This window comes from Hetaerina americana, unplaced genomic scaffold, assembly GCF_022747635.1.
Source record: "Hetaerina americana unplaced genomic scaffold, ioHetAmer1.1.p SCAF_7, whole genome shotgun sequence".
Classification (NCBI taxonomy): Eukaryota; Metazoa; Arthropoda; class Insecta; order Odonata; family Calopterygidae; genus Hetaerina; species Hetaerina americana.
In genome coordinates this window covers 73622215-73637965 of record NW_027287316.1, presented here as the reverse complement: position 1 = coordinate 73637965, position 15751 = coordinate 73622215, and the positions used below count along the sequence as shown (strand labels likewise).

Here is a 15751-nt window from a genome sequence, read left to right as displayed (position 1 = left end):
GTGTTACTCCTCGGGTCGATATTCTAAATCATGATGGACTTGTATTTACAGGAGGCCGTTTCCAGAATCTGGCTTTTTAGGAAGGTCAAAAAGAAATCTAGTTTCGGCAATAGGCTACTCTTTGACAATGTATCAAGAAGGAGACGAGTCGCTTGTCTCTTTAAGGGGTCGAATTACCGTCCTTGAAGTGGGCTTCTAAGATATAATTGATGGTTTCCAGCGTAACTTTATGGAATCGATTCATATTGGAAATGAAAAAATAGTAACTTGGTGATTCCACTGAAATTTTATTAGGATACGACCCGGGTTTTGACGTTCTACGTCATCCTCAGACCTGATTTTTTTTCATTTCCAGTGGACTTCTACGAGTATAAGGCTTTCACAACGACCTATTCCGGTCGATGAGTTTCGAGTATTATCCCCGGATGCATATTCTTTTGTACGAGTGGTTTTATGATGGAAGTATATCCCATGTATTCTACTATTTGCGTTACTGAAGTGGTATATCGGATTATCATTAAGAGGATGGAATGCCATGCGTTTCTTATATACAATGATCGGCAAAGGTGAGATTTCCCTCACCAGGACTGTTTATACTTGCCCGATCGGGCAGTCAATGAACATTTCGGAGGGATGGTAAATGATTACTCCGGGGGTGATCAGTTTGGGTTTGGGGAGAGGCACGCTTGATGAGCGCCGCAGTAGTAATGAGACCACTCTAAGAGAGGAACTTAAAATAGAATCAGGATGTATTGGTTTAGTAGATTCGAATAAGGTAAGGTATTCAAGTAGGGTCATTTTGTTGTTATAAAGGACGAAAAGCAGAAAATACGAGTGGATCGGAGGGGAAGATAGATGACTTATCCCTGACATGTGCATGTTACAGGCAGCTGAAATGGGAGTAGCAGGAGAGTCAGTATGGGCAATGTTAGGGTGAGGCGCTAGACAGAGGTGCCCACTATCACTTGTGCAGTTCAACATATACATGGAGGAAATGGTTTAAGAGACATGGGAAAAACTGGATATTGGAATGAAAGTCTGTGGGGAATACGGATCATTAGTTAGGTTTGCGAATGATGCAGCTTTAGTTTTCTGGTTATCCAATAGATTGCATTATTCCAAACATGGTCATTGAAACAAGATGATAGTCGTAGATTGGAGGCTTTTGAAAGGTGGGCTAGGAGAAGGATGGACGAGGTGAAGTAAGAGAAAGTAAAACAAATGAAGTAGTGCTATGCATGATGGAAGATGAGAGGGGATTGTTTGTAGAAATTCAAATGAGGTAGGAAAGATAGATGCAGAGCATTACGATTGTCGATGTTGAAGTGATTATGATGTTGAAGGCTGCAGTAGAGGGGAGAACGTTGGGCTAACGAGAAAGGGGTGGCATAGGGATGGGCATGTTGAACGGAATATTGGGAGGTACAAAGTGTGCGGAATTTAAGAAGGGTTTATTATAGTGTCGGATTTAAAGATTTTTTGTTAGAAAAAGCAAAGAAATGTATCGTTTCTCAGTCTCCCAATCCAAAACCTACCGTAAACGGTAGAACACCCATAATAATCGTTATTTACGAAACGGCTATAACGTGGTTTTTTTAATACGTAGAATTCTCCGGAAACAAAACATTTGAATTCCGTTATAAGTGATGCTGTTGGAAGTAATTTAGGGTGAAAGGAACTTTGCTCTGTTGCTCGCTCTTGCCAGACTACTTTTGAATGGAGCTCCAGTAGGAGTGTGGTAAGGGCTGGTAAAATTTTCATTCGTAGCGTTGAGGTTTGATGCAAATTAGCCTCTTCCTTCAAAACTTCGCGATAAATAGAAAGGTCCTCGTAGAATTATTTCTCGCCTGTTTTGGGAAATCGTTAGTAATGGGAATATTTAAAGTTCGGTTTAATTTATTGAAGCCATCAAAGATAGATTTGCTCACAAACGAACATTTTTGCTCGCAAGTGCCGTTGTTCATAGGCCATCTATTATTTTTCCGATCGAATTGGGAATGTAAATTTGATGAAATAGGTTTCAAAACCGACAGATTAAGGGATTCCTTTTCTCCGATAATAATTTTCCTGGGGTAGCGAACAGAAACTCCCCGTTATCCTAATGAATCCATTTTATAACATTTCTCCATTCCCCATCCCTTTTCATTGGCGCTTGCAGTCCTTGGGCTCTGCCATAGGGTTGCCAAGGGGCTTACGAGCGTAGTTATTATCTTAATAATCAAATTATGTGAATCTTTGTGGGCTTTTGCTTTACTTCGAGTGACGGGAGCTTAATATATGTCTTATCAAACATGTAATTTTCTTTATGCAATCCCATCCTCTTAACTTCCCGTAGCCACTAATGGCCGTGACCACTGAAGCGTTTCCGAAAATACTCCCGCTCCAATAACGGACTCTTTTACGGTGCTCCGGTTGCAGTCTTGCCGACGGCGTAGGTTTTCCGATGAAATCTAGCGCCCGAGTAGCACCTCGGTGCCTGCCTCCTATTTTTATTTACTGTTAGCCCGACCCAGCGCTCGGTACGCACTAGTTCGGTAGGCCGTCAACAAATGTAACCGTTTTTTTTTCCATCGTCCCCTCCGTCATGGATGAGAAATATATATCCTTTTTTTTCATTTCATTCAGTATTGGAGATATCCGGACCAATTTTAAGCATCCTGGGTAACACGCTGTGAAGTTTCATTGCCGTCCGTGGCTGGTACAGCGTTCGTTTTTTTACTCCCGCGACAGAAGTCGAAATACTGTGGCGGGGTAGCAGATTTGACTCCAGGGGTTGGCCGGGATGTTTCAATGCAATTCTGCGATTCTCTACGGAAAAACTTGGATGTGCTCCTTACGTACAAGTATTGACACGTCTAATCGGTTGTCTCATTGATGATTTTCGGTGAGATTTGATTTTGTTAGACAAGGGACTCCCTGGAACATCGAAAGTTTGGGCCAATTTTCTCCCCGAATAATTTCACCGCAATTACCATCATTGTTTGTGGTTTATTTGTTCCAAATGAGCTATATTTAAATTATTATTGAACTGAAATAATTTCAATTATTATCGATATTCCGCCCGATTAGGGTAGCTTTTGGATGGGCACAACCCATGCAATAGCAAGCACGACGATATATTTTCCAGCCTCTCCTAGCAAAGCGCAACCTAACATCCAACATTACAAGAAGCCCGTCTTCAATTCCGAATACTTCCTACAATCCATCCAACATTCCTATCTTGTTCCTTTTCCTTCCTTGTTTGACCATGTTCTCCCCTCTATCACAGTCTTCAACATCCCCTCGCCAATCTAAACGCTCTGCATCCATCTTTCCTGCCTCCTTTGGATTTCTCCCAACAATCCTCTCTCCTCCCCCAGTATACCCACTTCCTCATTTTTTCTCCTTTCTGACCATTTCACTTTTGCCATCCTTCTCCACACCCACTTTTCAAAACTTCCAATCAACGTCTATCGTCTCGCTTCAACGACCCTGTAAATATGCATCAGAATAAACCATGCTTTGTGTTCATTTAAAAGGACAAAGGGATGTGAATTGTGTATCTTGGTTGCACAAAAGAGATCACAGTGACAGAGAGCGTAATTCATATTCTGTAAAGCCAAATTGATCAACCCGAAGCTTTTTTTATGGATAAGGGCAGAGCTCACCTAAGTTTTATGCGGCGTGTGATATTCACGTATAAATTCAGGGCAGGGGCCCATGTGCAGTTTCCCCGAATGGCCTGGGACCCGAAATGTTACAGAACTCTTGTTGTCCGAAGTTATTGCAGCAGCTCAGCAGCCGAATGCACCAGTAGACTCCCAGGCCCTTGTAATTTATTTATTTCCGACAAATAGTTTTGAGGGTTGTATTTAAACGTCGCTGTGCAAAATTTCACCAATTATAATTGTAAGTATCGGACTATGGTTTCCACAACTTGTAACGTAATCAAGATGATGGCACACATTCCAAGAAACTGCGGGAGATTCCGAAACAGTAAGTTTTAACGGAGTCATCCGCTATTATGCATTTCAATGCTACAATTTCAGAGTGCAAAAATCATTCCCCCGGTCAAGGCGATTTATTTTTACACTCTGAAATTGTTGCATTGAAATAATGGTGCAAGCTGTCGAAACCAAGTTCATTGACTTAAATTTTAGCATGAAAAGTTACTTAGGCGGTTTTTCAGTATGGATATTACGAACTCACCAAATGACGCCTGGATCTTAGCGTTCAGGACTGGAGGCCCGTCGAAATAAATTTTTACGTGTAAAGAACTTAGAATTAAATTTTTATATCTTTTACCTTTTATCTCTTGAAATAAACTCTTTTACCACCTCTCATTGCTATTGAAAAACTAATATGTAATGCTTCTGGTGCTTCTCACTGACCTCGGGGTAAACGGTTACATTTTTAGATTATTTTCACGGTGAGGTTAATTCCCGTGCATCCCAGCGATTATTTAATATTTACGTTTTCTCACAGCATTGTGATAATCATTCGCTTCTGTTGAATCGTTCGCTTCGTCGTGTCCGTGCTCTTCACGCATCAGAAAGCCATTAATTAATGCGTAACCGTTAACTTCCGAGTCAAGAGTCCAGCTATCCAAGAAACTGTTCATTGTGGTTAAAGGAAGCTTTATAGATTTTTCACGAATTAAAAAATTTCCTGGAATCATTTTGACTGCTCGCGGACCGTTTCTTCACATCCTTGTCGAAAGTTTTGTGAAACTTATGATAAAATGTCTTTGAACAGGCTGCATCGTTAGGCTTTTGAATAATATTAGGAATGGGTGAGCTCGCTGATTTTCCACTGTTATCATACAAAGCTACCAATCGTAATATTCATTTGTACCTGTGATCTCGGGGATACTCTTATACTTTATTGTCCCTTGCGCCGAAGTGTTCACTTGTTGCTCGCATTTTGTTCTTGTCCTTCATCGGTAATTCCTCTCTTCCTTTAAGGTCTTCCGTTAACTCACGAGTCTCAGCATGTGCCCAATTAGTCCATCCCTCTCTTCTCTTTCTCGACCCCACTTCATCGGATAATTGTCGGTTTTCTGAGGTTATCGAGGGTGTGCATCCAATGATAAATTTTCCAACCGATACGTTTGGCATGTGGAGTTAGCTTAGTTATTGGAGTAAATTGTGTAACATGGAGCAAGGTAGTTAAGTGCGTAAAGCGTGGAAGCTGATGGCCGCAGACATCGTGGTTCAAATCTGAGTAATGCCCCCGGACACTCAAGGGAAACGACAAACAATGTGATTTTTATGGGTACGAGTGCATACGTATATTACGTTATTGGGTGTGATGTGCTTACTTTAATACCTCCAATGATGATGACTAGTAGCCCCACTTGGCACCTTTCTACTTATTAGTATTGTCACTAATTAGGATGACATAGTCACTAATTACTAAGTATTCGAGTCCAGTAGCTTAGAACATCGAAGCTAGTTGTAATAAAACTTTCTGGTGCCCCAATTTCGTGCTCATTTGGTAAGATTCGTCACGACTAATTTTTAGGAATCCATGGCCTTTTTTATGAAGATGCGACGAAATGAAGATCAAATACAAAGAACAACCGGGGGCCAGTTTCTCAAAGCTACAAATCAGTTGGAAAGCCCTTGGAAAACTGTTGTAAATGTAAGCATCCTAAACCACGACTTGTCCGTTAATTCGCCGTCGTAGTTTCGGAACGCACGACTTACGAGACTGCGAGGATGTGTAGCGTTCCAGTTACGGACCTCGTATTCGGAGAATGAATGAAATAATTTGAATACGGTTCCACAATAAAAGCTTATTGTAGAGGGGGATAGTCCGGCGAAGAGAGGCAGGGAGTGAAAACGCTTGGGGAAGGGACGCACCCAAGAAAGGCTACTTTACTATTACTGGTTTTTACCAAGCCAACCAGTACCTTCTGCCATTCCTGGTCCGAAAATTCCCGGAACCGACGCACTAAACCTCCTGAGCATTAGTCTTTTATGTTTGGTTGAACGGACCACCGAGGTGGCCACAACATGTTTGTTTAGACTTGGCTGAAAATAGGCTAACCTTGCGAAATACACTGTCCCAAACAGCTCCTATAGCCTTCGGTGCATGCTCCCTCTCTGTCCATCAACAGCTCATTTCAAACATTCGGGGCCTTTCGGTGCATTATACTTATTTTGTCTCGTACATTTTATAAATTAATGCATAAATACTCCTCCGCTGCTTAGATTTCTAATACTGCTTGTCTGGAGATACTCTCTCATGACTATCTGGGTGTACACCTTCCCCCCAAACCATTCACACTACTGTTATACATCTACTTGGTACTTGATTATCGTCATATTCTCTCCACGTGACCATGACAGAGAAGGGTACTTAATTCATAATTGTCTACCACCGGTGCATCCAATCAACATTATTTCTCCAACAACTAATTCTTCCCCATCGTTTTACCGCAAATGATCAGGCGATACCGTTTCATTTTGCCGACATGTATGCTTATCTTAGTATGTCCAAGTGTCGCTTCGATTAATGTGTACACTCTTACACATAACCAATTTGGTGCCTTTAGACAAATATTCATTTTTTTATTTACTACATACACTCCCAAAAAAATTTCTGCTGTCATTCATTTCAGTTTTAATCTCTGTAAATATCTCGTCTGCCCTTTTGTAATAAAATCATTATTGAGAGAAAAACTACGAGCTTGTTTATAAGCATTGATTGTTAGTACTTTTTGGTAAGCAAAAGGCAACCATATTTAAGAGCTGACCCCGGGATGTGTTTGAAAGGAGCTGTGATGCTGGGCGTGCCGAGAGCTCTGCCCTCTCATGTAAAAATCCTCGCTTGAGTCGAAGAAGACTGCTTATAATCGGACGGGGGAGGTGATCACCAACCCCGTCTTCTCGTGAAAGGCCCTCTAATTCAAGGGCCCTGAGGCATTCGTTCAGTCGCAAGCGGAAGGATGTAATCCCGAATTATCTGTATGAATACCTCATTCCGCTCGCTCGCGTGTGGGACGAGATTCAAACGGGGAAATGGACAGCCAAGCCCCCCCCACTCACCCCTAATCAACGGAAGGACCAGTGGCATCACGCCCGCCCCGGGGGACGAAACGAAATGTAGGCCGTTGGAAGTTGGAAATTCCATTCTTCGGTCTTTCGAGAGGGAAAGGGATTGGGCGGGGGGGATGACTTCTAGGGTCGAGAGGCACGCGCGTTAGAGAGTGCGTGCACAGTTTGAAACGGGTCCGGCGACGGTTAAATTAGTCTCCGTTAAGTGTTCGTTATCCCGTGGAAATTGCAGCCGGGGTGCAGCCAGAACTGTGAGCGAGATTGTTATCCATCGACGGCAGTCGTTCTTGTATGGTCGCCAGATTAGGCCATAAATCGCAATTTAGGCGACGATTCACAATCAGACGAGTGGGCATTGAATGAAGAACTCGACGGAGAGAGTAATTGGAGGCGACGTGGTCCCAAATTATGCGGATTTATCGTCGTCTGCGCTCTTTCAAAATTCAGTTCTTCCTTTGGGGGGAGGGGGGGGCGTAGAAAATATTCAAATCGCCATCGCTAAAAGGTTAAAATGAACTTTTCCCTGTTATTCGCCAATAGTTTCCGTTTTTTTCTCTTGCCAAAACTCCACTCTTATTTGGGTCATTCACTGTCACTAGAAATGCTAATAATTATGTTGTAATCATCAAAAGGGTGGGAATTCATTGTAATTGGTACTTGAAACAAGTGTTTTCTTAAATGGGCCTCTCTGTGGCCGATTACGTTATTATAAAGTCAACGACGTCATGTCCTTCGTTTTAAAGTAAAGGCGGCAACACAAAGTTTCGTTTCAGGAAATCAAAGTTTAAAAAAATCGAGGATGACGAAAATGGTGTCTTTAAAAGTTATGAAAGCATGTATGAGACATACACGGTAGTTATCAGCAACTAGTTTAAACCGAAATGGTATAGGTGGAATTTTTAAAAAAATTATGACATTAATTTTTGGTACTTCGTTCCAAGCCCTCGTCCGATGGGCAAAACATTCGTTGAAACCCGAAATGTGTGTTAAATCAGTTGAATAATTGTATTCATACATTATTGTAAAATGTTTTTTTCTTTTTTCTCCCTGTACGAAGACATCCAAAAGGTTTTGCGCGAAACTGTTAATCTCATTAAAATCTGAAGCATTTAGTTTTCCAACTTAAAGAAATTAGTCAAAGTAGAGTTATTATACGGCACGAATCATTAGGTCCTAATAATTAATAGAGTTAAATAATGGCAAAAACGTTATTTCAAAATTTTCCTTTTGCTCTGCAGTTTTCTTTTTTGCATGTTCTCAACGAATATCTCGCGAATAATTCCCTGCCCTCCCCATGGAAACAGTTTATGGGGGAACATATCTGTAGGTGGAGCGAAGGTTGTTGTTCATGGAATAGGAATTGCGTTGCCGCCTGCAGCGTTCGAGTTGAGCCTCATGTTGCTCGATAACTCTGGGGGGAGAAAATGAGAAGGAGAATTTGGAATTTTTTCCTTTTTTTCGAAATGTTCCAGCCTCATTGATAAAAGATAAAATGGTGATTAGATCCATTTGAACGTCCCATTTGCCGATGCAGTAGTCTATTGAACTTGAATGAATGATATGAAAATGTGACCTTTTTTTAAAACGGATCTGCAGATAAAAATGAATTGCGCGATCCTGCGACTGTGATACGGAAAGAGTTGTAGTTTTTGGCCTAATTTAGCCCTTAGCTCGGCGTATGGTTTTAAATTATGAATATTTGGCTCTGATAAAATAAATTTCAGATTTTGTAAATTCACTTCGCTTCTGCACATTGGTCTTTCAACTCGAACTTGGTTGTTCGGTTGAGGAAAAGACGTGTTGAAATCATAAAATGTATTGATTGTTAGTCTCAATTGAATCCTTTTTGAAAAGGATTAATGATCTCAAGGGCAATTACCCAAGAGAAAAATGTGCAATTTACACAGATAATTCTTTTGGGCCGTATATCATTTTTTTAATCTCTTCGCTGTAACACTGCAATTCGAAAAAAAATGCTGTGTAATATTACATATTTCCATCCTAAGTATCCTGGTATTTCGTGACTTTTATATCAGTGCCATCGAATTTTGTAGTTATACTATTTTCATCAAATGCCTGAAAATATTCTCAGAATTTCCATGAAATTTATCACTACCATATTTCGTGTACACTTTTTTTATTTGGATTTGCAATTTCAAAACAAGTTTCTGTTTTTTTTGTTTCTCGGAAGCATCGGCTGTGCTTTTATTCGGCAAATATTTGTTCTTTGTGATCGTTCACAAGCTCCCGTACAATTCGCAATAATTATAGCGACATATTCTTAATTATACCATAGAAATTTGTGCTAAAAATTTTTTTAAACTTGTTAAACATTCGAGAAAATGATGCTTTTTCGGGTAACGCTTTCAGTCAATCCAGCAACTCCAATGATATTTCTGTTCCGTTCTTACCCGAGCCCTACTCTTGGTCATTCCCTTGCTTTAAAAAAATGACTTCATAGATTTGCAAATTAAATTATTGGCCGTTATAAATTATGTGACGAATTGGGTATAATTTAAACTACACTTAGCTCTTTTTAATTTATTTTATATTCGATTTAAGAACCACGAGTGAATTTTGTGCGTTCGTTCTATTTGCGGAATGCGATAAAGAATTAAGTAGTTAAAATTTTGCACTGTGGAGGGTGGTGATGTATGATAGCTTAATGGATTAAACTTTCAACTTCCATTAATACCTTTGGAGCAAACCATCGAAAATCAAATGAGTGCGATTATTGTCCCTAAAACTTAGTGATAAACCGAATACAGGCGAAGGAAAATATATGAACCTCCGACCCGCTCCGAGGGTGTTGTTATATTTCGGTTGTTTTTCAGGTACGGTGCTGTGCTCATTATAGATATCTCCGTCTGGAAGAAACTCTGTGAGCCATCGGATGCCAACTTGGTATTGAGCTCCGAACCTCCCGGGTGATTTCTGTCTTGTCTGATCGTCACCCTTTCGGCATTTTCCTCGGCGAATGTCGAGTTTCCCCTGACGAATATTTGCGCGTGTGTGTACGCGGGTACATGACTTGCAGACTCACACTCTTATCTCTTTCCCTCCGCAGAGAGCCAAGATGAACAAGAGCGCATCCAGCACGCGCGAGGCGCAGCCCAAGAGTCGAATCCCTCTCCTCAGGCGCTCTAACTCGATGAAACTGCCGCTGGACAACGCAAGGACCCCCGCAAGCATCACGGTGAGTTGAAAAACGCGTCCTCGCATCGCCATCCCCTCTCCTTGTCATTCCCTCTCCTTACCATTCCCTCTCCTCCAAGGGACGGCCGTGCGTGTGTCGGGCGACGACATTCAAGGGCCCTCTCTAATTCGAGTTGTTGTTGTAGTTAATAGGGAAGCCGACCGACAGCTGTGCTAATTTGGGCTACATTAGGGATGGAGTGCGTTGTATGGTATAGATTTGAATTCCAGGAACCGTGGGATGAGCGGTGGAAAGAATCCTTACGCTGGCATTAGCCTCCCCTTCAAGAAAGGTGCCAAGGGTTTCACACACAACTTAACGCCCCATCCGACGGTCGTGGTACGCCATTCGATGCGCTCACCGCATCGCACCACAAGTCTGTATCGGGATAACAATGAAAAAATTTCCGCCTCCGCGGAAACCCCAGTCCTGAAGTCGGAAGCCGGGACCCTTACCGCGTTTCCAACTCGATCTCCTTCCCTATTGCGTGGTCGCCTGTTCAAACCTCGACAGTGACCGATTCTTCAATGGAAATTCGATCCCTTGTCAGTTCAGTACGTATAATAGGATAGATATTGCATACGTTCATATAGCGGAATGAAAATGGTGGGGAAGGTTGCAGTTTTGACTGTGGGCCAGAGAAAATATGGCTAAGAATTGTTCTCTGGAAAAAAACGCGGGTTCTAAGAAATCCTTTTCTCAAAACCGCAGTTTTGCCGAACGGGTTGACTCGGGTAGAGCAACAACCCTGGAACTGGGGTCAAGGGGCGGATAAAGAATGGGGTCTGGTGCCCCTGGACACAGGGAGGGGGAAGCTTAGTGTAAATTTTGATGGGAAAAAAACGTTTTTCAAAATGTCTTTGGTCGGAAATTTCAATCGATGTTAAAAAAATTGTGTATTTTTAACTATCTACAGCGAGGGAGTATGGTGCCTTACCCATGTTCTTTCTCCCTTCATTCCCAGCATAAATATTTTTTATTCAGGCGTATTTAATTAATGATAATAACTAAGTTAATGAACGGGAAAGGTTTATCCAAAGCATATGATGCTAAAACTTTATCTTGACCACATGTATCGGGCGTTATGCCGCAGAGCATGCTTCCCAGCTCACAAAAAAAGAACGTGTAACCGTTCTCTTTAACGTGTACCCACCCTAACCCGGTCATTTAAAAAAACGTCCATCCGAGTTTGAACCGCACTGGCTAAGATCAAACGCAAATCTCCTTCCCCCTCGAAGCATCCTCCTTGCTCCATCGCCTACAACAGCGTCATACGGTACGTGAGGACACCGAGAACCGGCGAAATTCAGCTCGTGCTTGATAATAATAGTCGTGTGGAAAACAGTGTTTTCTGCTTCAATTCCTGCCCTTGCAGGACTTGTGGTTACTAGCAGGTGCAGTACTTCGCCAGGTAGATGTAGGGTAAAAAAAGAACAAGGTTTACATGGTTCTGCTAATCAAAAACGCCCAAAATCCAATGAAAACAAGCATTTAATGACCAATGCGAATAAATTTCGAATAATGACAGTGAAAGAATAGAAAACAGTAATTTTTTAGGATAATTTCAGTGAGTTTCACACTCTTGTAATTGTCCATATTTGAGTGAGTATACAAAATTGTCCCCCGCAGAAAGTGTATCTTTTTCTTTTAATAATTTACGGAAATATTACGATATATATTTAGAGAAAAATTGAGGAATCTTTGCTGTCTGGTTGAGTGACCACATCACATTCTCCCTTTTGTCTTACACGAAGAGTATTCTAATTACAATTCTAAAATCTTAGAGTTTAAAGAAATTTGCTTTCGTTATTAAATACATAACCTAGGTATGTGTCGTAATTGTAAATTTGATATGCATTGAGAAAAGAATTTCGCGATTACGACGGAGAAGAAAGATACCCGTGGGCATAGTCAGTAGAAACTGTTTTATTGATGAAAACAACCGTGGAAATTTCTGACTTTGACTTAAATTCTTCTTGTGTTATTTTAAATTACAATTTAGCTTAAGTGATGATGTTCTTAAATTAAAATAATTTTCAATATTTGCCCTTTTTGAATCGATTCGCTTCTATTTCAAATGTTAATCCTAGGATACCTAGTTTTCACATTCTATGCAAAAGCGAAGAGATTTTTTATTATGTGTGTTTACCGTGAGTTTAAATCCAACGACGATTGCCGATTTTTCGATGAAACATTTCGTAGAAGAACCCAAAGAGCGATGAAATATTGAATCATTCGTTTCTCTCCGTTCAAGAAATGATTATTATCTTTAAGCATTAGGTACATTCTGTGCTGTGCTCACTCGTAATATATTTCTGCCGACGCCCTCACTTAAGAATGTAGCTACTGAGCTGTACTTGGATTGTATTCGGAAGAGTCGTAGTCGTCCTACATTCCGCGATTGTACTCGTGCGCGTAGCGCGGTTGTAATTCATCGCTATGACATCCACGCGGAGCCCGGATAGTCCGTTGAAGCCGTTTCGCCGAGAAAGAAGAAGCTATCCCGCATTCCATTCCCTCTTTCGTTACCCTCTACATCTAAGGACATGGTGACCTTTGCGTAGGGAATCTAAAGTTTCTCGCCACAGATATATGTAGGTTCGTGTGGGTTTTAGTCGGTGCCTTGATATGTGGGTGAAATCCTGACCCGTTAAGTGTATGGTTGAGCACTGGGCTGGAAAGTTGCGTATCTTTGGATTTGTTTATAATTTTTTGCATGATTCAGTAGGGTTTCTGCGTCTAATATCAATAAAATTACAATAAATTCAAAATATAATGGCTTGTTGGTATTTTAAAATAGCTATGTATTAGCGGTGCACTTTTATTTAGTATACTGCATAATTATATTAATTGTCTTTCAATACAATTTGTCTTGGTTTGAATAAAAGGTAATTACGTCCACAATTAATAGAGTATACACGTAAGTATAATAATAATAATAATAATACTTTATTCATTTTAAAAATGGTACAACCATATTAAATGTCGTCAATCATAATATTACTTAATATATAAACATAAGTTCTTAAATGTGATGAAGATTGTAACAAAAGAATTCATCCAATGAATAAAGTGGGTGAGCAAGTAACCAGGTATATACCCTATTCTTGAAACTCTGGATACCATCTGATTTCAACTGAGTAGGCAGATAGTTATACAGTCGTATGTTCATATTGTGAAATGTGTTGTAAGTTGATGACAATCTACAATAAGTAGTATTTAGATTCGATTTACCTCTTGTGGAATAGTTATGGAGGTTGGATCTTAATTGGTAAGTTTCTAGATTAACTTTCACATGAATCAGAGCCTTAAAGATATACAAACAAAATACAGTCATGATTCTATACCTAATAAAAAAAGGTTTGCAGGAATCACGTGGTGGTATATTAGCAAGAGAGCGAATAGCTCTCTTTTGCAGTAGCAAAATTTGTTTAACATGAGGGGAATGACCCCATAACTCAACACCATAATTCAAATGACATTGAAAGAAGGCATGGTAAAGTGTTAAACGATACTCATTTGAAATGATAAAGTTGAGCTTTCTTAACATATAAACAGCTTTACTAAGTTTATTACAGGTCTGACTGATGTGAGTCTCCCAATTAAGTTTTGTGTCAATATAAATTCCTAGTATTTTAGCAGTTTCAATATTAGTTGTTTTTGATTTAAGACTGCACACAATATGCTGAGTTTTGTTAGTATTTAATTGTAAATGATTAACATCAAACCATTCCTTAGCCTGTTTTTGGGTAGGGCTAGATCGTAACTTTGCATCTTCTGGATGTTGACACTTTTGTACAAAAGTAGTGTCATCAGCATATAAAACAGATCTAGGTTTCATATTACAGGGCAAATCATTAATCATGATAATGAAAAGTACTGGGCCAAGCACAGAGCCCTGTGGTACACCACATTTTACTTTAAGAGCTGCAGACCGACAGCCATCAAGTTCAACCAATTGGTGGCGATCATCGAAATATGACTTCATTAGTTTCAGTGCAACTCCCTTAATACCATAATATTCTAGCTTTGTTAGTAATATTGAATGATTAACACAGTCGAAGGCCTTACTAAGATCACATAGTGTCACTGAGACTGATTCCTTTTCTTCAAATGCATTAATGACATAATTAACTATGGACTCTACTGCCAAAATTGTAGATTTCCCAGATCGAAAGCCGTACTGGGATTTGGAAAATAGATTATTTAACTCAAAAAAATTACATATTTGATCTTTCATAATAGCTTCAAAAATTTTACCAAAAACGGGGACTATGGAAATGGGGCGGTAGTTAGCTAAATCATCTTTATCACCTTTCTTATAGACAGGTACTGTTTTGGAATATTTTAGAGCTGTTGGAAAATCTCCTGTCTCAAAACATAAATTGACTAACATTGCTAATGGTTCCGCAATGAGCACAATAATGTCCTTTATTGGGGAGTTAGAAAGACCATAAATATCCTTACTGTTGGATTTTTTAAATTTTTTAACAGTCGATATAATATCAAGTGGAGTAACAAAATTCCATTTAAAATTTAAATTATTCGGAGGAAGATTTTGCAGCATATTACCAATATTGGCAGCATCAACTTTTCGAGAGAACAAATTGTCTTCAACAGCTTTTAAGAAAAAATTATTTACAGCATCTGGGGTGAAAGGAAGATTTTCTTTTCCATTACCATGACCAACTTCTTGATTGATTACACTCCATGCTGCCTTTTGTTTATTTTTTGCATTCAATATAAAATCCTTGTAAGCATTATTTTTTGCACACCTAACTAAATTATAATAATCTCTTTTGTATTTCAAGTAGGCCTCTTTGTCATGCCGGCTTCCACTGGTTTTGTAAGAGTGATAGTAACTAAGTAAATCATTTCTAAGAGCTAATAACTCCCCAGTATACCAGAGATTTTTTTTATTTTTAGTGGGGATAGAGTTTAGAATTTTTTTAGGAAAGCATTGCTCAAAAATGCCTAGGAAATTACCTAAAAAACTTGAGAAACATGTTTGTTCTACAGAGTCTGTGCAAAAACCATGCCAATCAATACAAGATAGAAGCAGTTGGAAACTCTCTAAACCTTCTATTGTTATAGGCCTCACAATTATGGTTTTACCTCTATTTGGATATATCTTTTGAGTTATTTGAGTATTAAAAGTGAAGCTTATACCTTGATGGTCAGATAGGAGACGGTTGAGAGGTGGAACTATCAAAAATATAACGGGATTAATTGGTAAATCAAGTAGATAGAGAAAGCAAATGTAGCATTGTCTGGTATTCTGGAGAATTAATGGAGATTTGTAATTATTAGTAATGATATATTGTACGTTGAAACCTTTTGAGCTTACACGTTTATTTCTTGTCGTTTCTCTGCAAAACACCATACACCGTTCTAAATTATATCATTTTTTCAGAGTATCGGTAAGGACTATTAAAGAATCCATTTACTCACTGTCGCTATTAAATTAAGAGCCCTCCCGAAAACTCTTGATGTTGGAGGGAATTTTTGTTTTAGA

General features: G+C 39.6%; 1 protein-coding gene across 3 annotated transcripts in view; it reads left to right on the top strand.

Annotated features, from left to right (window-relative positions):
- qtc (GRIP domain-containing protein quick-to-court) overlaps positions 1–15751 on the top strand; it is a 194233-nt gene that overhangs the window by 70614 nt on the left and 107868 nt on the right. For all 3 annotated transcript variants that reach the window (XM_071595027.1, XM_071595025.1, XM_071595026.1), the window contains one exon: positions 10108–10236. In XM_071595027.1, the coding sequence (XP_071451128.1) occupies positions 10117–10236 (120 nt within the window). In that variant the 5' untranslated portion in view covers positions 10108–10116. The remainder of the gene's footprint in view (positions 1–10107; positions 10237–15751) is intronic.